Here is a 22,590-nt window from a genome sequence, read left to right as displayed (position 1 = left end):
TGTTTACTATACTGAAAAGACATGGAAAAAGTCTGTAAGTAGGATGTTCTTGACAAAGATACTTCGTTTAAGGTACTTTATATTATTTTTAAACAGATCATACTTATGGATACTGATAACGTACACAACTTCAGATTTCAGTTCTGACATGCTTTCAGATCCTAGTCCCAAATCCTGGCAGACAGTTCGTATCACAGGGTTTGCACAGCTGAAAGACTACTACGGCCATAATCTCAGGATACGGTTAATTACTTGCATTTTACAAGTCAGCATTTAAATCCACAGTTAAGCACCAAAAAAAGAAGTATCCCCATTTTCAGAAGTGCCATATGTCCACACTTCAGTAGGCCATATTGCTACATAAGGACATATAGATTACTAATGCAGATTCTAGGATGGACAGGGAAGCCACTGAAGTTTCCACCACAATTTTCTGGAAGACTGTACAAAAACTCGTTTGTGAGCCCTTGATCCTAGCGAGTGCTCTGTCTTGCAAAAGTCTCAAGGAGCATCAATAACCAAATTCTGGGAATACTGTGGTTTGTCTAACCTGGAAGTACAGTTGTTTGTCTAATGTCACTATTGATTTTTAATTCAGTGATGACAATGCTTACAAGAAAAAACTTTTGATACTCAGGCATGAAAAGATCTAAAATAATTTACTTCAGTTCTAGGATACCCGCTGAAGATCCACAGCAATGTATCTATTCTCTTATGCTAGATTTTGTTTAGAAAGGGTACAATATGATGAAAAACAGTATAAAAATACAGTTATACCACAATTTGCAAGTACCTGACATACCAAACAGTGAGCCATGATGGGTAAGGTAACAAATGCTGCTTAAACTGAAACAAATATTTAATATGAGTATATATGCACTATACATTAGGATATGTAATCAGAGACAAGTGATACACAAACACCACAGTAGCATCTGAAATCTAAAAGCATACCATATGAAAAACATGAGATGTCGACACTATCGTCTGTTTTCGTGTGTCTCGGGACAGAAACGAGTGAGGGGAAGGCCGGTGCTGAGTTGGGGCTGCTCCTGTCTTGGGGACAGTGCCCCTCCTGCTGCAGACACTACTGTGGGGTGAAGTTGCTCAGGGACACGTCCTTGACACCCAAGGACATTGCCCCCTGCCCCAGTTCAGCATAGCTGGGATGCCAGGTGTTAGTAAAAAAAGGTCCTTGTCTCCAGTTACAGCTCCCTAACCCATGTCAAAAGGTTTAAAAAAAATAGTGGCTAACATATTGATATCAAAACATTTGCAGTGTTACAGTACTTCTTTTCCCCCTTTCGTATCATCTGAATCTTTTAGGGTCACTGATGTTGTCCACCATTAATGTCAATAGCAGGTCACGACTGTATTTACTTGATCAGCACAGACACAGGTTTACTCAGGAAATCAGCAGAGGAACCGAGAAGGTACCACAGGCTCTCTATTGGGAACAAACCAAGCGAGACGGTCTTTCTGGCACAGAGTGTTGGCCTGTTACTCTTCCAGGCGCAAGTGATAAGGGATCATTTTAAAATAACTAACAACAATGTACATTTCTATTCTCTGTGAAAGTTCTAAGCAAAAAAGTAGGTAATAGCCCAAATTATACAAAAAAATTATATTTTCAAAATTATGCCTGCTGATTTTTTTTACAGTTTTCCAGCATTTCTGTTCAGAATCAGGGCCAAATGAACAGAGACTCTGAAGATGCAGCTCCTTAAAGCATTTAATCTGCCATTCACCTCTAATAACTTCCCTCTGCCACACTCATTCATTTGTTCCAAATTCTCTGTCAGATGTATGAATTATTACATTTTTAGCTTAGTCCAGTCAAATAATTTAACAGTGATGTGTTAACACCTGAAAGTAAAAACTCTGTCTTATTGCAATCAGCCAGCGGCAAAACAAGTTAGTAACATCCAAATGATGAATAGGTTATGTCAGTGATATTTATTAATGGCTTATTATTTGTAGGCAACCAGGCACCAACAATGTTTATAATCCACAGTAGACACAAACCAAGGGAATTACTCACATGATAGATGCCACCACTGCATTGCTCCGGACAACAACTGACACTTCGGTGGTGATGTTTCTGAGGTCCCACCAAACTCACAGGGAAGCTCTTTGACGTTTTGGATCTGGTCAATTCATGTGCCCTCCTAAGCAGTGGATCAGTTGTGCTTAACTAAAACGCAGTGGCCTCACCGGTCCCTGTGTCTGCAGCAACGACCCCACTATATCCCCTATATCCTCTCTAAATAATTTGCACTCTGTAGTTTGCATTTTATCTGATAAATGCTGTTTCTTTTAAAAGGAGAAGTGACTTGGACCCTGACATCAATGTTCCCCGTTACAGAAACTGCACTGCCTGAAACATTTTTCTATCATGAAGCACAACGGAGAAAAAAATATCTGCAGTCTCAGGAGCCTGGGCAGGACTGCAACATCCAAGTTTCCTTCTTACTCTTGTGATACTTATTCTGTGACAGTAACAATCAGATTTAACTCTCAAAGTTGTACTCAAGCAGGAGATCAGGAAATTCAGACTACCAACTGTTTGATCTATGTCATCTACCAAGGGTGGTCAACAAGCCGTATGTTAAAAACTTCTTGTAACTGGTACACATGCCTCAGGGTGCAGGGAAAGGAGAGATCTAAGTCTTTCCCAGGTGGGAGATGACCATGGCCCTCGGTTGGTCCATGCCCTCCCATGAAGGGCAGGATTGGTTTGGGTAGGAGATCGAGGTCAGTCTGGGAGGACACCATTGACTCTGCCCTCAGCAGTGCTTTCTGCCCTCCTGCAGCAGGGCTTTATTTTACCAGCAAATCGCAGGCTGCCAAAGTCCCGCTGCTGTTGGCATCCTGCAGCCTCAGCCCGTGAGCTTCAGCAGAGGCACCCATGGGCACAGGCTGATCCTCTGCCACAGATCAGGAATCTCAGATGGGAGCAGGTCTAGTCCAGGTGGGATGCTCTGAACAAGCCACAGCAGTGTAGCTGTCTGGTAGGGGTAATGGACCAGGGAGGGATGAAGCACTGAGGTGACTAATCCCATTAGTCAGACTGACAGTGAACGAAAAGTTTCCCTGATAGTTGAAATCTAGGCAGAAATAATTCTTGACTTGTAATGGGGGAGAGAGAGAGCTGGGATAAGAAGGACAGATATCTTATTACATTATGATGTGAACCGCAGCCTAAAATTTGATATTTACTTTTACTAGAGTTTCCAAAGGAAAAAAATAAATTAAGAAGCTGCTGCTTCTGACGGCCTGGAAAACTACTATACTTCTGTAACAACAATATAAACCTTGTTAAAATATCACATTCGCACAAATTATTCAAATAAATCAACATTCACTCCATTTACAATACAGTTGCACCAGCTAACTTCTGTTGAGAATCCTGCCCACCATTTACTGGAGCTATAAAAGAGGAAGGAAAGTAACTGAGATTACCCAGGCCTTTTCCATTTGAAAAATCCCTTCTTAAAATAATTTGGAGAAGAAAAGCCTGAGAACAGCATGTTCTTCGCTTGTTAGGTTTTGAATGACTGCAGCAAGTCTGGGACATAACTGAGCATTATTAGAACATGGATACACCCAATTCTGAGCTCCAGAATCAGTTTTGGTACAAGAGGCATATTAAAACTACTAAAAATATTCCCCGACTCACTCTATCTTGTCCCACAAAACCAAAACAATACCGTTCTCCTTCAGTACTGTGTTTGAGGATTTCATTACTTTTTGTTTTCTTTAAGGGATGAATAAGGTTTTATTTCTTCAAGGCTCCTCTGCTGAGCTTTGCTAAGAATTTCTCTAAGGTCTCACATTACAAACAATAATAGGACTCTTTACACAAATAAACTTGATGTGATTACAGTCTGTCTATCCGGCTATGATTTTGCTTCACTGACAGATTCACTTTTCCCTATGCCATTTACTGTGTCCGAGAAGTTTGTAAAGCATACATTTGTAACATTTCCAGCAATCAGATATAATTTAACCACCAAATGAACAAGCAGGAAAGGGAAGAAGAGGGGCACAAGGCACCAAATAACAAAAAGAAAGATTGCTTGCCTATGTTCTTCTTTCTGTGATGTATTGTTTATTAGGGTATATATACTGGGGGTGAATTAATTAACCTGTTCCCCCTTACCTAATGGAATATGCAGAAGTAGATACCTTCTACCCAGTCTTCTCTCCTCTATCTCAGTCCCCTGGATTTAGCAACCGAAGGAGCAGCAAACATGCAGAGAAGCATTCCTTCTCAAAAAACATACTACAGCTAAGTTACTTCTCCTTTTTCCCCTACATAAGCAGGCAAGGATCACTCCAAGCAGAGTACCCCACTAAGCACCACTGCCTAGGAAAGGGTTCAGGGTTTCTTAATGAACTTCCTAGAGGCATCATCTGTTGAGAATTTAAATGTTGCAAGTGATAATCGTTACAAGTCATCATGGTTAATCACAAGATTTGAAGATTTTCCTCAGGCAAACCATCACAGCTGCTTGAACTAGGATAAAAAAAAAATACTGCTTATCAAACTGCTGGAGTTTTCCTCTTCAACAACACTCTCCACTACCCAAAGCAATAGTCCCTGTTTTAAATCCACAATGGTTTTGAGTTTGAGGGTCTTTTTTAATAGACAAACAACCTAAGGATTCACCTGAATGGTTTTACCCCATCAGTGTAAAAGCAAAGTCCACCTGGGAGCCTAGGTGGGTGGAGGAGTCTGAGTCCTGCCACCAAGCAGGTTCAGGAAGGACACAAACCCATCAATGACTGGAAATAAACTTTGGATGTAACCACAGGAGGCACTGAGGGTACGTTCAAAGAGCCATTGACAGATGTAGTCAACTGACAGATGTAGTCAAGGCTGTGTATGGGCTTCTGTCCGAGGACCACCTTTTTTCCTATCCTGCTGTCCACAGTGATCTTCACTAGGAAGGTAACTTCCACTGAATGGTGGAAGAAGCAGGTAGTCATAGACTTGAAAAATTGCCTCAAAGGGCCTAAAACCCAGTGAGGGACAAAATCTCTAAACAGAAAGATCTTCACCAAGTCTGCCATAGGAGGGAGTTGTTGCAGCAGTATTTCCTCCTGCACGCTTTCTGACAGCCACGTTAACTTGAACAATATGGGAATGTATAGACATGATGTAAGTCTTGGTCTTGGACCACTACAGTGCAAAAGAGGACAGAGGCACCAATGTTCTTGTACTCACAATCTGTGCTTGAACATACTGTCAGAACCATTGTGGGGTCCAACCACTTCATTCATGATGCACAGCTATAAGCACCTTTTATGTTGACTTCTTGCCCGTATATTCTTTTGCCAAAAGTAAAGGCTATTTGAATTAAATAAGTTATTCACAAAATTAATTATATTCTAATGTAATCTACTAAGTGAAAACATCTATTAAAATATTTGTGTGATTTTATTTTGTGGATATATTACTGTTACAGTTGTTCTCAAAGTTAGATAAACGTACTTACCATAAAACACTGTTTTATGATGTGAAATGAAACCCTGCTACCATCTGTGAATAATGTAATCAGGCAAACGAGGAATTATGACTACATCGTGGTAATTTAGGACAGAACATACTGAATTAGAATTGTCAGCAGCTTGGTTTATAGCTCACAAACTTGAGAAAAGCACAGCATATAAAAAGAGTGGGGAAGGATTTAATTAAAATATGATTACAGAAGAGAACATAAATGACACGATATTACTTTTCAAGGGTCCATCACTGTTTATTTCCATCTTGAAGTGAAACTGAAAACTCATCATCACACACGCACAAAAAGATAATTTCAGTGATACAGAGTTGCTTTTATGCATCACAAATCCAGGTGTTTAGCTTCTAACAGAATAATAATTCTGCCCAACAATTTGGGGTTGCAGTAGGTAGGCAAGGAAATAACCTACATGAATTACACCAGATTCTTTCCATTTTCTAAAAGTTTCCAATCTGTTCACAGACTAGAGGTGCAAGTCAGTGTTGTCCCACCCCACTGCACAGTGCCTTCCATTGGGGATGGTCTGCAGCAGAAAGCAAGCTGGCAGGATGCTGTTCTTCCCTACTCTGGCATTTTGTGAGGTTCAAGGTGGAGTTATCTTTACCAGATCTGTGAAAACTAAGTGTCCTTCAAAATAAGGAAAACATTTCCAGACTCTTTAAAATCTACTTTTTGCATCAGACAAGGAAATTCAAGTCCCTGTTATTAAAAAGGTGCTTTTTTCCTCTCCCTTCATTTCTTGTTCCATCTCCATTCTACATGTTTTCCACTCAAATGTTTCCATAATCCCTTCACTGCTGTACATGAATACCTCTTGGCCATTGATACATTTCTCTTTGTATCATGGCAGGCAAGTAGGGAAGAAATAGGAACTGAAATAAAAAGATAGAGTTATTTCTGCTGGTTACACAGGAAGCCTTGGGGGATGGATCCCAGCTACCAAAGTCTTGTTTAGCAATCCCTCCTCTCAGAGTTTCCTCTGTAAACATAGATTTTAAGAACAACTTGTCATTTGGAAAAGTTTACTTCTCTGTATAAAACGTTTTATGATCCATTTCTCCATAGGCCAGGAACTTCACAAACGTTTCTGAATTTCAGTTTCATTTACGTTCTTCAGTGATGAAGATAACTGTCCATTTTTTCCTCATGTTATAGAACATTCCTTCCATTTAGAATATCCCTGTTCCCCTAAATTACTGCACTGACACAAAAGCAAGAAATACCGGGTAATGCCTAGAGAAATTATAACACCTGCCCTCAGAGAGGGCAGCTGCTGGCAGTGGTAACAAATAAACAGATACATGTACACATATGTAAATAAATAAAAGCTGTTCACTGGATTTATGCCAACAGAAATCCAGATACTTTCCATATGCTTCTGTCTTCCCACATCTGGGAAAAATCACATTGTACTAGTTCCTTTCTGCCATGATAGCACACTGGATACTGTACCAAAATCTTGTAGTAATGGACAGTTTAAGTTGTGGGTTGTTTTTTAAATCCTCTTTCATAAATAATTTTGTTTCATAAGAAGAACTTTTTGGGAGTCACTAGCAGTGGAGGCTGAGAAGAGGAAAGCACTGTAGTTGATGAAACTATGCCTTCATATGACATACTTTTTTATAAGCATTTTCTTTATTACACATCACAACATTTACCGTATAAAGGTGATGTTTCAACATGAAACCCTATAAACGAGGCTGCATCAGTTTATAAAAATCTAGATTTTCAAAATTTAACAATCAATCCAGATGATGTGTATGTCTAGGAAGATTCCCTGGAAGGCAGCGAAAAGCCTGCACAAAGTGCGCTGCCCTGTACAGCCGCCTGCTCCTGCTTGTTCCCAGGCAGTGCTGCTAAAACCTGGCTCTAAAACTTCTATTAGCATTTGCCTTCTCTGGAGAATTATGAGGGTGAAAAAGATTTAAAATAGGTATTTAACATAGTTTTCCAACTTGAAAATATTTGTCATCGCCTTAAAAGCCGTCTTTAAATTTGGCTTATTAAAAATACATGACAGCCTTGTGCTTTACGGTGTTCATGGTTACATATGTCTTGGACATGAATACTGAAAACATGACAACAGATTTACCCAGAACTTCGCCCATTCTCAGAATTGGCTAGGCAATGTTAAATAAGAAATCCTCTTCTGGAGTACCATGGCAATACCTACCAATAAATAGGACTAACTTATAATGTAACAGACCAAACATGCATCTAAGATTATTGAAGCAAATACTCTGTGAACAGCCAGCAGAAGGCTAAGAAAAGCAAAAAGAGGAAAAAACAACTAGCATTGAGCCAAAGTATACAATTACCTAGATTACCACAATGGCTGGCAAGGGAAAGTAATACACAATAAAGCAAATCATGACCTGCATCTTTAACAGTCGGATCCACCACATCAGAATCAGCTGCAAGTGCTGAGTCTGCCAGCAGCACGCTAAACACAAACTTGAATTTAGGAATATATGAAATTATTGAGCAAATGGACTTGATTTTGACTTAACTACATTACTTTTCCCTTCACCTTAGCAAATGAGTATCATAATCAATATAGATGTCATGCTACAGCCAAAACAATTCAAAAGTAAACCACACAAAGTTTGAATTATAATTTGTAAGCGCTTCACTTTAAACATGACATAAATGACACCACTATAGACCATGACAGATTTAGCTGAGAACAAAGTGATCTTTCAGAAGGTCAAGCAAACACAAATTGCCCAAAATTGCTCAAAATTATAGAGTTTTAAAGATGTTTAAGTAAAAAGAGCATGTCAACCAGACCTTCAAACATTATTGAGATAATCTGCCTGACTCTGATGACTTCCTTCTGTATGAATAACCGTGGTTCATTTTAAAGTCAGGGTGATTTAGGGAATGCATTATGTTAGAGATTCTAAAAACGTAGTCCACAGAGCAATTTCTAATGCTCTGAACCTTCTATGAGGGAGGTGAAAATGCATCAATTTTATCTGAAAGGGAATACTCAGAAGAGGAGCAAAGACATTACAGGGTAGAGCCGAACCAGCAACTCCCATGGCAAGATTATGAACAAGGGAGTGTCAGCCAACTGAGGCTGATGGGGAAGAGTATAGTAATACATGAAGGAATATGTGCTTCAGGCATGGAAATTACGACATGCTTGCCCAAGTTTCTTTCCCCCAGGAACGGAAGCTGGAAGAACAGAGGTTGTGCATGTCCAGGTAAGGTCCCAACATGGAGTCAAAACACAGATGGGGCACAAGCCAAGACAGAGGGGCTAGAAAGTATTTCCAGGTCCCACAGCTCAGCACCAGCTTTGGGATGCAGATGCAAAAAACACATTCTGCTAAGGATCGTGGCACTTGGGTTATTTTAGGTATATACATTGAATGCAGGGCTAGAACTCCAAATATTTTAACAAACAAGGAAAATATGAGCAAACGTGTTACTTGACATGTGAGAAGGACTATTCTATGCATCATGTTCCACTAATAAATTTAACTACTTTCTGTATAGGAAAAAAAGAAGCAAGAGAAGGAGCTGACTTGGTATAGGTCCATGCCACGACATTTAAAACCAAAACATTGAAAGCTCAGTCCTGTCGTGGTTTTGGTGGGGGCAGAGGCAGGGGTTGCCAAGCGTGATAGTTTCTTTCAGGCTGCTGACATCTCACATATGAAATCACAGAGACAGAGAAAATCACGTAGGCACAGCGCTAGGCATAGAAAATTATTAGGCAAATACTCAACAATCCAAATCTCAGAAAAAAGGTTGAAAAACTAGTTCACTCATCTCAAGATGAGTTTTACCGGTCATGCAGTGAATTCATAAAACTGCAATATTAAAGGCAGGAAGTTCAGGCAGTTATCAACTTATACAATACTATGCTCAAAATAAAAATGGTCAGGAACCTAACAACACTGTCTTCCTTTCATAAGCTACTGACCTTTATTTCTCCCAAGATGAAGTTCACAGTGGAATTCATCAATGAATAGCACAGATATAACACATACCTTGAAGTCACAGCTTCCATGAATTCATCAAGGAGATCATCATAGGCTTGACCTCTGATTCTCTTGTGTCTCAGTCCAATATACAAAGGATCTTTCAGCAATGCCTGTGAAAAAAACCAAATGTTTGAACTATTACATGAGCAAGTTACACTAGTACGCTCTAAGTTAATAAGAGGAGGACAACAATACAGTGTTTGAGGATTAACCCAAGCATATGAAGTACATATCCATTTATCCACCTCTATATAAAGACTGAAGAAATGCAACAAAGAGATTAAAGAAACACCCTTTTGTATCAAGGAAAAGGGATATCCTAGTCTCAAAGGAAGTGTATTGTTTCCAAGTGAAAAGTAAAAGTTTATTCTGGGAAGTCAGATTTCAAAAGCATCTTTTAAAGCTTTAGTTAGTACTTTTCTCTTTTTCCTTTACATACTGACAGTGTTCTGACATTTTTAAAAAGACATTTTCTTTACTTTTATCGTCTCGTTTCACAAATCGCTCCCAGAGTCCATCATTTCAACTGTGCTGATGCACTGATATTCAGAAATTGTGCTGCTTTCTAAAATTCAATATGCCAAAACATAACCAAGCCTTTGACCTTTTCCTTCCAAGCTACTAGAAGGTCTTGTTTTGGTCTGTTGTACTGCCAAATTATAACTTACAAATTACTAAATGTGTTCAAAGTGTTTTGCAATCACTTTTGACAGTTCACTCCAACTACAACAATTCCCCAGTCTCAACACTTTCACTAGCTCTCCCAGGAACTCTCATATGAAGACATTCTTTGCTATTATTTTTCACAGGTCTCTGAAAATGAATAAGCTTATTTCTCCATTGTATCTAGCATGCAATCCTCCCACACATGCCCAAACAGCTTGCAGAATTGGTCAGGAGTTTGACTAAACATTTTTCATCCAAAAACAATTTGCAAAACCAACATGGCTGCAGAAACCTGTAGACCAGCTTCAATCAGGAAAACATCGTAAAGAAAAATACAGACCATCTCTCCTTTCAGGAGAGAGTGTTCAATGTACAACACAAAGTAACACGGCTAGAAAGTTTTCCCAGCCTGTTTCAGGCTGGGAATCAGAAATCTGATTTCTGTATTTTAGAAAAGTGCCTAAATTCCCTTCACAGCTTTTCTATGTTGTAGAACTGAAAAATCCTTTGGGTCACAAGCCCCAGCTGGAGACTGATTTGAATCAGTAAGGAACTTAAAATCTTTGGTGGTATTCTGCCTCCCCTAGGAGTATCCTGATGCAGACCTACAGATAAAGGTGTTTGTCTCTCCCTCACTTTTCTCTCCATTTCCATAAAAAATTAAAGATATCAAATTAGAATGTTTAAAAAATCAATATAAAAATCAGCAGGATTAAAAGCTGATTTTTCTAAAATTGTTGCTAAATTCATCACCATTTCAAAACAAACCATTTCTAATACATTATTTATAAACTTTCAGAAGTCATTAGTTCAGCTGTTTGAATCAGAGAACAAATAAAGTTCAAAATTAAAATTACTTTGTAAATGAAAGTGAAGTCATTACACTGTAAGCATTTTATTTGTTCTTTTCACCAATTCTATGTAGGATTCTTGTTTAAGTAGCATATTCTTCGGCTGAAATAATTTTGCCTGTGTGTTTACATTATTCTAGGTATTCTAGCAGCAAAATCTAAATCATAATTATGTACCTATTCCAGATACTGCAGGGAAAACTGGCAAGAGCTTGATGTCAGGTACCTTCCAAAGTAATCTTCTCTTTTGTATGATCTTCTTTTTTCTATATAATCATTTCCAATTTTGCAGTCCAGAACTATTTCTGGAATTATTTTTTCATTTCCATTTTGAGTTAGCCTAGTTATTTAAAATGACCTCAAGAAAATCTGACAATTCAAGGATAATTTTATTTCTCTGGGAGAATAATTCACAAGAATTGCAAATGAACTGTTTAGCAAGGTGAAATCTTAAGACAAGTTTGGAAACCCTGTGGGACTTGCCTTGAGCTTCCCACCAGACTGAGCATGCGAGGTTGGAAAGCAGAACTGCCGAGCAGCAGGAGCCTCTGTCAAGAGCATCGCAGCAGGATTCAGAAATAGCAATCCCAGTTCTAAAATCCCATCGCCGCAGCCTTCCATGCCAGTAGGCTTCTGCTACTCCGTGTCCCGTGCGAGCATACCGCATGCTCCACGGGCCAATTCAGTGTAACTCACTCATCCCCTTTCCAACTCCCGTAACTCTTCTTCCTAAATTGATTTGCTCTTGTAACATACTTCCATAAGCTTTTTATTAAACAGTCTTTTTTCTCATTTTATAAAACAATTGTCAAAACAAAACAAATAATAAAAAAAAATCTTTAGTCCCTTTATTTTTTAAATTCTGAAGACATTTTTCCAAAACACTTTGCAGCCAGACTGAGTCATGCTGATTCCTTCAAGGAGCCAGCTTAAGTTGGGCAGTGATTCTGTGAAAGTCCAAGAGAAACAGGCGTTCACAGTTTTGCCATTTAAAAACAAGCCACAGGTCTGCCTTGAAACATAGGCTCTTACACTCCTCTTGCCACTTCTGCATCTTTCATGTCTGTGAGCATTTAAATCTATAGCCAACACTAAAATTCAGCTCTGAAACAACTCCATTTATAAGGCCACTACATGAATTTATTCACATATCTTTGACACTGAAATTTAATGTGGAAGATTTAAAACAATTAATACAATGTTTCTGAGGTATGTTTAAACTTCCAGCCTGGGAAGTCTCACAAGCAGACACAATTAATTCAGCGACGTATCTCTGATGAAAAGCTTGGCCAGCTATATACCCAGAGTTCAAAATTCCTTTACAGCTCAGTGCATTCTGCTTCACAAACGTTACAGTTCGACAAGAAATAGCCCAAAAAAGTTCCTTTATAGTCCTGTTTGGAACAACATATGAAGAAACCTGGGGCGGAGACAAAAGAATGAAACATTCAGCAAGTGAAAAGAACAGTGGTCACGTCCAAGCCCTGAGTGGCAAACCATTGTGGAGCCTCTCCCTTTCCAAAGGGCGCTGAAGAATGAATAAGCTGCTTAAGCACATTATCCCCTTATTCAGGTCAACACCATGCAAACTGGGTCCACCGTGGTTGTTTTTTTTAGACGGTTCACACATCTTGAGAGATTAACATTTGCTATCGACTATTTCATGGCTTTCAAAACAGATTACCGAAAAGAAAGTTCCATCCTACAATTGAGTATGTCAAGCTGACATGATGATTAGGTACTTTGCCTCAATGACTTGGGTTTCTTTTGTTCCTCAGCTTGTTGTCAAAGCTTAAACTTCGTTTTGTTCTTTTGGAAATAGAATCTCCTTCAAAACATAACTCTGCTTTTTTCCAGTTAGTGGGTTTGTTACGTGTATTAAATGATTCTGAAAAAGCTGATGCCAGTTTATTTTTAGACACACTTACTCTAAGGCTAAAAAAAAAAAAAGTTCTAAAACATTCAGGTTTAGCAACGTGGTACATCCAAGTTTTAACAGAAATAAGGTTTTACAAGAATAAAGGCCTTAATTGAGGTTCTGGTACTGGAAATATCATGTAGAACTACTTAGAATTAGCTGTGTAAAATAACAAAGAGTTCTTTGAAGCACCACCTGAGCGTATTAAAACTGTAATGACCTTTGGGGTTTTAAGAAAAAGGCAAGCCGTTTATACCATCTTACTTGTGCACACTTATAGTAAAGAGATCAGCAAACCATCAAAGTTCAAGCAAGGCTTGAGCCGTGCACCTGGCTCTAATTTAGCTACAAAAGCCAAACCAGCAAGAAACAGAAAACTGCACACTTACATATTTCATCAGTTGAGAACAAACATGCTGAAATGTCATCTATTCTGAAACCTGGCACCGAGATGTTTCTTTGGAACAGATACATATTTTAGTGAACAGCTTCATGGAAAATTGGAGGTGAAGAACTGCAAGAGACTGAGCCTTTCCACTCACGAAGATGGCAGCAGAGGGTGTCCAGAGCCTCTCCACGACACCTAGAAAGTGTCTGGTGTACGGTAATGCTTCAGAGCACCTACTCCCACCACACCATTAAAATGCCAAAACCCCCCAGCAGTTCTACAGTGGGAAATGATTTGCATTAGAGCCACAGTTATAAAATTAAAGGAGAACTACATTTATATGGGGCAGCAGAAGCTTTGGGACAAAGACATGCCACATGCCAGAACTGAACCACATTTCAGAGTATGATTCGCCTAACAGGGCACAGTTACCAAGAAAACCGAGGGAACGCTGCTGCCTTTTCAAGTGTTCACATTTTCTTATATTAACACACTAAGCTCTTTCTGCAACCTTCCTCTTGCCTCAGTTTTCACAGGTTGGGAAAGGGCTGGTGATCACAGGGGGATTCCTGTTCTCCAGGAAAGTCGGACATTTCAAACTTTTTTCTTTTTGGTTCCACAAGATTGAAATTTCACTCAATGTGAAACTTTTTCCAATAGAAGAGTTAGCCAGTCCGAAACAACGTCAACATTTTGGACTTAACTTCAGCTTCTATCAATGCTAATTACCCTGTAATCAATCTGCGTTCATTTAAATCTTTGGTTTGTAAGCACTAACATGCTGAATCACAATTTTCTGTCCTGCAAGAACTGCTTACAGCTGCAAAGTATTTTTTATGGCATTAGGAAGAATGTATAAGATTTCAATTTGTATTAGACTAGGAAGCCTTTTTTTCTTTGAATAAGCTTATTTTGAAGTCTGAAACACAGGATGATGCCCTTAAAATGTGTAACAGATTCTGTGTTTCCAAACACTAACTGAATTTTGGATGTGCTGCATGCTGCAAGTAACAGTGACGCTAATTGGGTTTGAGAGTTTAGAATACTTTGCAAAAAGAACTTTCATAATCAGAGAGCTAAAGATTTTTTAAAAATTGTATTTTCTTTGAACTACACTGGTCCCATGACATACTAACTAAGAAAAGATCATGGCCCCTCCTATCTAAAGACTAGACCTTTGTCAATACATTTGCAAATTGCAAGGGGCCTCTTGCACAAGAAAAAAAAGAGGATTTAGCCTCTGTTTCTCCCCAAAAGAAGGAGACCTCATCTTTGGGAGTCTCAGCTAACACTTTATCTATCTGGACATCCCCAACAGACAGGTACTGGCATACATCACCTCTCTCTGCATCTCAATTTCCTCCAGGGGATGTCCCATAGGACAGGATGTCACAAAAGAACCCAAAATAGGAGGCCAAAAATGGGTATCACGATGGGTCATTCTAGGTATAAATAAAGGAGGAAAAAAACCCACACATTGGGCATGAGTTTAAAAAGTTGAGCCCAACTGTGCTAGCCTTGCCAAACCGAAGTGGCTGCCTGTACTTGAGAGACAAAAATATTGTGTATGCAGACAATAACTGTACTATAATTTACATTTTCCCATCTGTAACCTTAAAAACATCACTGAAAACTTTCCATCATCTGTCCAGACAAAATTCTAGACCTGTGATAGACAAGAATTTAAAAGGTAATACATTCATAATGTTCCTTTGATGTCAATCTTAAATACAGTGCTTGACGGGAACAACTTCCGTTGAAAAAAATTAATAGCAAAGAATATTACGCATTTTTGAGACAATTCAAAATATACATAATAATACACTGATGAAGTAATATCCTAATGTAACAGAAAAGAAGTTACAGATTTTCAAATTCTGTTTTAAATAATTTAAGATTGTGCTAAAAAATATACAGAATATGTTCTCTTCCACACATGCACGGTGATCCTACAGTTTTGCACAGCTTCATTAGAAGTTTTCAGTTATTTCTCCTTAAAGACAGGCTTGGCTTATACAATCCAACTTGTTCTTTCCTTTCATAAGGTTATTTATCTGTCAATTTGACCTTTACCTCCTTTGTTTGCCTTCTGCTCAGGAAGCTTACTCATTTCTTAACCTGAAGAGGAATTACCAGTTGTAGCTTTGCGCACTGAACCCCGTTGCTTGTATTCTAGTTATTTCCCACGCGTGCAGACAGTTTTATCCAGCTGAACAAAATTCTCAGCTCCAGCAAACTTTAATTTAACAACAAAATAAATTTAAAAAAAAAAAAAAATCACTCTAATGGCTGGAAAGAATGCTTCATGAAGGAATCTTGTAACATGCTACAAAATTACCACAGCCTGTCCCCAAGCAAGAGACTGCACAAAGCCAGGCTGTGCCAAGGACATTCTGTGGGCTGCTCCAGCTGAACAAAATTCTCAGCTCCAGCAAACTTTAATTTAACAACAAAATAAATTTAAAAAAAAAAAAAAATCACTCTAATGGCTGGAAAGAATGCTTCATGAAGGAATCTTGTAACATGCTACAAAATTCCCACAGCCTGTCCCCAAGCAAGAGACTGCACAAAGCCAGGCTGTGCCAAGGACATTCTGTGGGCTGCTTTCAGCGCGTGTATGTGGCACTGAAGAAAGGCCCCAGTGTGCGAGGGCTGTGGGCAGATGACAGGCTGCGTGCCGAGCGGGCGCCAGCCCTCCAGCCCCCTCGCATGGCCTGCTCTGCCCGCATCCCTCCTTCCCTTCCCATGGGTACCAGAAGGCCTCTCCCAGGAAGTCAAACTCATTCCCTCGCATGAGCACGCAAAGCTAAAGACCATTCAGCCCCCTAAGAGTAACATTTACAAACATACATAAAATATACAAAAGAGCGTAAGCTATGCGAGCCATCGTTAGCGAGGGAGCACCAAGTGCAAAATCCAAAGAGAAAAACTTGCTGCAGGAGAGGCAAGATGCACTTGACTTTCCAAGAGGCTGTTGTGCCGTCTGCTCTTCGAGCGAGGCAATGCCTTGGTGTTTGTGTCCACAAGCCCGTTTGTGGAATCAAGGGATGGGTGAAGATCTCAAGGGCTGTTGATGGTGCAGGGGCACGTAGCAGCATTGCCTTCTGGTTTGAGTCTGTTAGGTACATCTGAGTCACTCTCTTAGCTTACCACTAAAATACTGGAAATTACAGAATACTTTTTAGAAAGCAAAAGTTTCTCTCATGATTTTTAGGTGTAACTCAAGATTTCTGAGCATATGAAACTCACAATACCAGTTACAGTCAGGTGCCCATCAATGATGCACATGCCTGTGGAAGTTCCCTTTTAGACTGACTTTTCCATTCCCGACAACCCGGAATTCACAGGTACACCTGAACTTGCTCTGAAAATTACAAATAATACACACTATAGCTATGCTAACTGTATATTTTGCCATATTTTATATTGAATACTAAAAATTAGCTTTTTTTAAAAGCAATAATACATCAGACATCAGATGAATCAGTTGTTTTTCAGAGCAATCAGGCTTTTGTTCCACCTGCTCACCTTTCCAGTACACAGTGTAAGAGATTCACACAAAAACGATAAAGCTTTTCCAGCAAGTTTCCATTGATATTAAAACATTTTTCTTGCAGTAAAATTAGTTGGAGAATCTAGCAAAAACTGCTCTGTGCCCCTTGTTCTTTATGGCAGTTTCCAATTAGGAAAGACCTGGGAATACAGCCGAGCAGTGAAGCATACCCCAGATTACATCTCTGGTAGCCAACAGATAAAGCAAAAAATAATGGTCTTTCCCTGAAATTTAAATGCCATTGGATTTTTTTTCAGGTAAAAGAGCTTACGCTGATGCTTTTTAACCCAATTAACTTCTAAAAACTATTAGAAGCAAGTATCATAGAACTGCCATCACTGAATCTGCAGCACAAGCCATGCACTGTTCGTAAGGAGAAAAGCAGGCATTTTCCTCAGGACTGCGTTAGATGTTGTTTATGAAAGTACTGTAATTGAAGGAAAAAACCCTGCCTTCAAAGCTAGCAAGTCAGTTTGTGAATTTTCCATATTAGAAAATGAAAAACTAAAGAATTTTTGAATCGTAAACATACAATTGTGCCAACATCTTCTGTTAACTGAAAGTTAGCTTCAAAACTACAATCATGAAGTCCTTGTTAGGCTGACCTTCACAGCACTAGAGTTCTTTTCCTAGTACCATGCTTGTATACCACCACCACAGGGATGCATCAGGTCCTTCTTTTAAATCTACATTTAACTTCTACACCAAGCACCAGCTATTCCAAGCAGGTCATTACTAAGGCACTTGATTACCAGGAGGAAAGGGAAACAATTTCTAATCTTGGAATTTCCTTAATTTATACAAAAGAAGAAGAATAGAAAGATCTATTTTCTCTGCGACTTGTGACAATCTGAAAATAATGGCATGCTTTGTACGAACAAGGCACTGTCACCAGGGGTGGAATACAGAAGCAGCTGTATTCCTGGGATGAGCACTAAGTGGAGACAAGCAACATATCTATAGTAACACACTTCAATGATCATTTCATTCGCTCTTTACTGCAAAATTCTTTAAAAATGCTGAATTTACATCTCCCAGCAGATGCCTGAAAGTTTTGTAGGGACAGTTTGCACAAAACCTCCCTGAAATTTTTATTTTCTCCTGATTTATTGTTTGAAGGACCCTAGACAAATTTTAGTAAAGTTCAAGTGAGGTTTTATAACTCTACTTCTTCCTCATCATCATTATCTGACTATAACCTGTCTTTTTCTCCATGGACAGAAATATGTAATTGCACATGAATAGTTACAGGTATTATTTCAATGCATATTTGCAGGTTGTGCTACGAAGCTAAAAAAATTCTCCCAGTTCCTCAGCTCGACAATTATCTTTTGAAAGAGCTTTATAAATGAAGTAAGAGCAAAAACCTCTCATCTGTCACATAACAGGACAAAGTCAAGAGTGGCTGAAGGATGCCCTGGGCTGAGGAAACCCTTACGAGGAGTCACTAGTCCCAAAGAGCCATGACAAAACTCCATTCTGGGCAATTCTGACAAGCCCTGAAAAGTGCCATTTCCCACTAACAGAGCTCAGACAACAGCCTGCTCCTCTCCCTACAATTTTTTTCTTTCTTAGACATAACACATTAGTCCCACTGAATACTGCTTTCTGTCTCTTCCTTATGAGGTTACAAATGATTTTGCAACAAAAGAGCATCACCACAATGTCTAAGGCGGTACTGCTGCACTAATTCAGGCTAGCATGCATCACACCATCCACTGCCAGAACCGTATCTAGCAGAGTTAGTACAGAGATCAGAGAGGCCCAATTCCTTGTGTATTGTAAAAAAATAAAATAAATAGCAAGATAAATAATCCACATTGTGTTTAATGGTCTCAGAGAGCTCTCCTGATGTTAACATCTGTCTGCAGGGATAGGAACAGTGCCATTTTCACAAATGCCTGTAATTTGAGTTGGAATTTGGAAGACGCTCAGAACCATGGAATTGGAGCAACATTTAATCAGACACAATTTCAGAATGCATAACTCTTATACAATAAAACTGAAAACAAATGGTTGTCTGCATGCCAGTGGCATTTCTTGAAAAACTTAATCATTTGCCTATGGAGAAAACAATAGTCCTGAAGAATCTGACATCGTTTAGGTCTTCAGCAGATTATGCTGCATATAATCATTAATATTTTAACATACAAATAATAATCAGAAAGCAAAGAAATACGAGAAGTCTCTTGTATTTCATTCAGATGATTTTCAGACCACCTAACAAGAAACCTCTTAAAACCCCTGACATCTACTTTCAATAAAAGCTTTTACTGAATCCCAGAAAAAGCTCAGACTGACCATTAAGCTCTCTACACAACTGACCTTCCACAGCCCCCATACAGCTAACGACTATCATTTCTTCTTCATGAAACCCAGTCGCTACACAGCTAATCTCAATCTGCATGTCCTGACACACATCAAGAAACATTTAACAATACCCTTGATGCTACATTTTGAAATATAGCTGATGGATAACAAGAACTGGAAGCTATAAAAATAGATTACCACAACCAAACTTTCAAAGTTTATTGCTCTCAAAAAAACATGAGAGAGGATGTGCTGGATCCTACTGAGGGTCCAGCAGTAAGTGCTTATAAGTCGTCACAGAAGGTGGCCAAACAATAATATTTAAGAAGGGCCAAAAGAGTATCCATGGTAACCTACAGAGTACCCTAAAAACAAGTCTAGCCTCAGCGAAACTTTCTATAGAAACTGAAGGTATTTTTCCTTTCTTTTTTTCCTGCAAAGTTACCATGTGTGTAGCTATCTTAATAAACTGTCTTCTTCAGGTTAATCAAGAGACTATGACAAGATATAGCTGCTTGAGGTGGTTCAAACACTTTGAATACATAAAATTTTCCTACACTATTTTTGCAAAGCAACAAACACACATCACTCTCTTTATTTTCATCCACATACATTTGCAAATTTTGCTTAGGACAGGTAGCTGAAATGTCTGAATGCAAGGAGTCATCCAGCTTTCAAAACTAGACAAAATGAAAAAAATAAAATGAAAAATCAAACTGCAAACCACCACCACCAAAGTGAATCAGAGAAGAGCAAAGACTTATTCTTTTGAAGACTACATCAGTAAAGTTTTGCTATTAAGTAATAATATTCAGAAGAATGCCATCTTAATAATTTTACTCATCTGGTAAATGACAAGGATAACACAATCTTAAAAATGAGTCTTAAAGATATTACTTTCATTCACCTTTAATATTCTGTTAATAAAAAGGATTTTGCTAATATTGTATTGGCTGACACATTTTGACAGCACGAGTCCATCACATAGTTTATTGAACAGAATTTTAACATATCAACAGATGAGCCATTTACAAAACTGAAAATGTTATTCTATGTTATGAGTACATGTCATTTCTATATCAACAGTTCTGGTATTTTGAATTTTTTTTTTCATTCACATATAACTATGTATCTCCATCACTTGTTGCGACCTCTTCTCAGTTCTATTAAACTTAAGTCTATTTATTTGATTTACTTCCATAAGCTACTCCCACAGGGTCCTTCATCAAAGTATCTTTGACTCAGACATCCCTGTCTCCTGTGCTGACACTCAGCCATTTTCTTTACTAGAGCCAAATGGCACTGGCCTCTTCCTACATAAACAAGTCACATCAACAATGTCCCTTTGACTGACTGGTAATTATTAAACAAGTCTGGTGATATTATTTCAGTGCTGGCATCTCAGCTGTTGACTATGTATCTCTCCTAGCACCAGAAGAAAAAAGGGAAAAGTATTTCTGTGCACAAAGTAGACCTGCTAGTGCAAGGCCAACATTTGTAAGGGCACCTTTATGGTCAACAGGTGACACGTTTTGTCCCAGACATGAGGCCGACTTCCATGGAGGCACAAATGATGCATCTTATCCCACTTGTTGTGATAATAGCTATATTTATGGCTCCTTCCCTCCCTTGTCTTCTCCACTGCCTGTGAAATTGCCAAGGAGGCAGATAGCTAGCAGTTACTATTTCAGAAAAAATGGAAGCCAACCAAAACAAACACTATCTGTTGCTGCCTTCTGAGTACGAAGAGTTGGAAATGTCTAATGTACCTTGAAATAAAGTCTGCCATCAGTTTGGTCTATGGATATTCATGCATGCTATCCAAAATAAGCATTTCCAGATATTCATTTCTCCCCCCTTTTATAGATCCCCCTGTGATGAAAAGTGAAGTAAGAAGGAATGAAACGGACTGACAGAACTGCCGGTAACATTGGTACACAGCTCATTTTTTCTAACGCCAGCTGAAACCAAGACTTAAATCCCCTGTCACCATTTATGTTCTTTCTGCTAAAACCGCCCCCTCTTCAACTTCTCGGATCTTAAAAATCATTGCTGATACACTGTTTGGTAAATGTGAAAATTTGAAGCACCACCTGGCTTTGCCACATTTTTCATGGTCTAATGAAACAGAATATTTCACAAAAGAAATATTCATCAATAGCATATTTCATAAAAATAAATCAACAGGCTCAGAAAAGAATACCAAGAATACCATATATTCCTAGCCAAAATGGCAAAGTTTAAAGGATGACAATGGATCAAAAATAACAGACAATTGCTGAGGTCTTCTCACGCACTAAGCAGTAAAATGGCATTTCTCAAAGATACAAAGAGTTTGTTTAATAAGAGGTTGACATAAGTTCAAACCCAAGTTTTAGTCTCTCTGGAAGCCTTCTGAGCCACACAGCAACAACATGTCAGATGCAAAGAGAGGCAAGTGAACTACAAACCAAGTATGAATTCATGTTATCTAACTTAAGAACCTATACTGGATATTTCAATATCTAAGTTAGTCTAAGCTCCTTTTATAGTCAACAGACAAAAAAAGATAGTTTTAAAACAGAATTTATCTGACCAATTTCAGACAGCTACTCTAGAAGAAGCAGCGTCTGCTTCTTTTCATAAAATTAGTCTAGGATGATTAGCTCAGGTTCAGATGACACTCAAGCTCCACGTCTCTTTCTCAGTTATTCTGAGCTTACCTAGTTTGGTAATGGGGCTCCAGATTCTCAAGATTAATAATTCAAACACAAGATTATAATTGTCCATTCCATTGAATCTTAAGTATAGGAAATACAAAAGAGAACAGGCAAAAATATTGCTGCCCAAGTGGGTATACTAGAAAAGTTTAGACTTGGGTTTAGTACACAGGCAACATACAAAGGCTGGATGGTTACAAGAAGATTGCAAACACTAATCTCTAGTATTTTGTGAAAGTATAAGAGGACTTTAAGCAGAGGCAATATAGGATGATGGTGGATGTAAGTCTGGCACTAAAATATATAATAATGTATTATTTTATACAACATGCGTATTAAAAAGATAATATGAACTTGAAAGTCTCCTTTAATTTAATTGTACTAGAACAATTGGATCAGTTTTAAAAATTGAAGTAACCTTTTGTTGTACAAAGGCAACTGTAAGCCCCTGGTGGGGAAAAAAAAAAAAAAAAAAAAAAAAGGACTTTGTTATTTTTTTATTTATTTAAAAAGGATTGTAAGTATTTTTGCTACTGAAGAACATGTAGATCAAGGTATTTTTCATCCCCATATTAGGGCAAAAGGAGATAAGCATTATAATAGTAGTAATGTAAACATAGAATGTCTTTCTACTATTAAAGAACAAAGTCCATTACAAGTGAATGCAGCATTAAACAAAATG

At 38.5% G+C, this 22,590-nt stretch overlaps 1 protein-coding gene across 1 annotated transcript in view; it reads right to left on the bottom strand.

The window, feature by feature from the left end:
• ME1 (malic enzyme 1, NADP(+)-dependent, cytosolic) overlaps positions 1-11,661 on the bottom strand; it is a 79,644-nt gene extending 67,983 nt beyond the window's left edge. Inside the window, exons 1-2 of the mRNA XM_009703256.1 lie at positions 11,524-11,661; positions 9,530-9,633 (exon numbers count right to left, since the gene is read on the bottom strand). Of these exons, the coding sequence (XP_009701558.1) occupies positions 9,530-9,633; positions 11,524-11,661 (242 nt within the window). The remainder of the gene's footprint in view (positions 1-9,529; positions 9,634-11,523) is intronic.
• Between the last annotated feature and the right edge of the window lie 10,929 nt (positions 11,662-22,590).

Source organism: Cariama cristata, unplaced genomic scaffold (genome assembly GCF_000690535.1).
Source record: "Cariama cristata isolate BGI_N322 unplaced genomic scaffold, ASM69053v1 scaffold2327, whole genome shotgun sequence".
NCBI classification, from domain to species: domain Eukaryota; kingdom Metazoa; phylum Chordata; class Aves; order Cariamiformes; family Cariamidae; genus Cariama; species Cariama cristata.
Note: the sequence above shows the minus strand (reverse complement) of the source record. Positions and strands in the feature narration are given on the sequence as shown.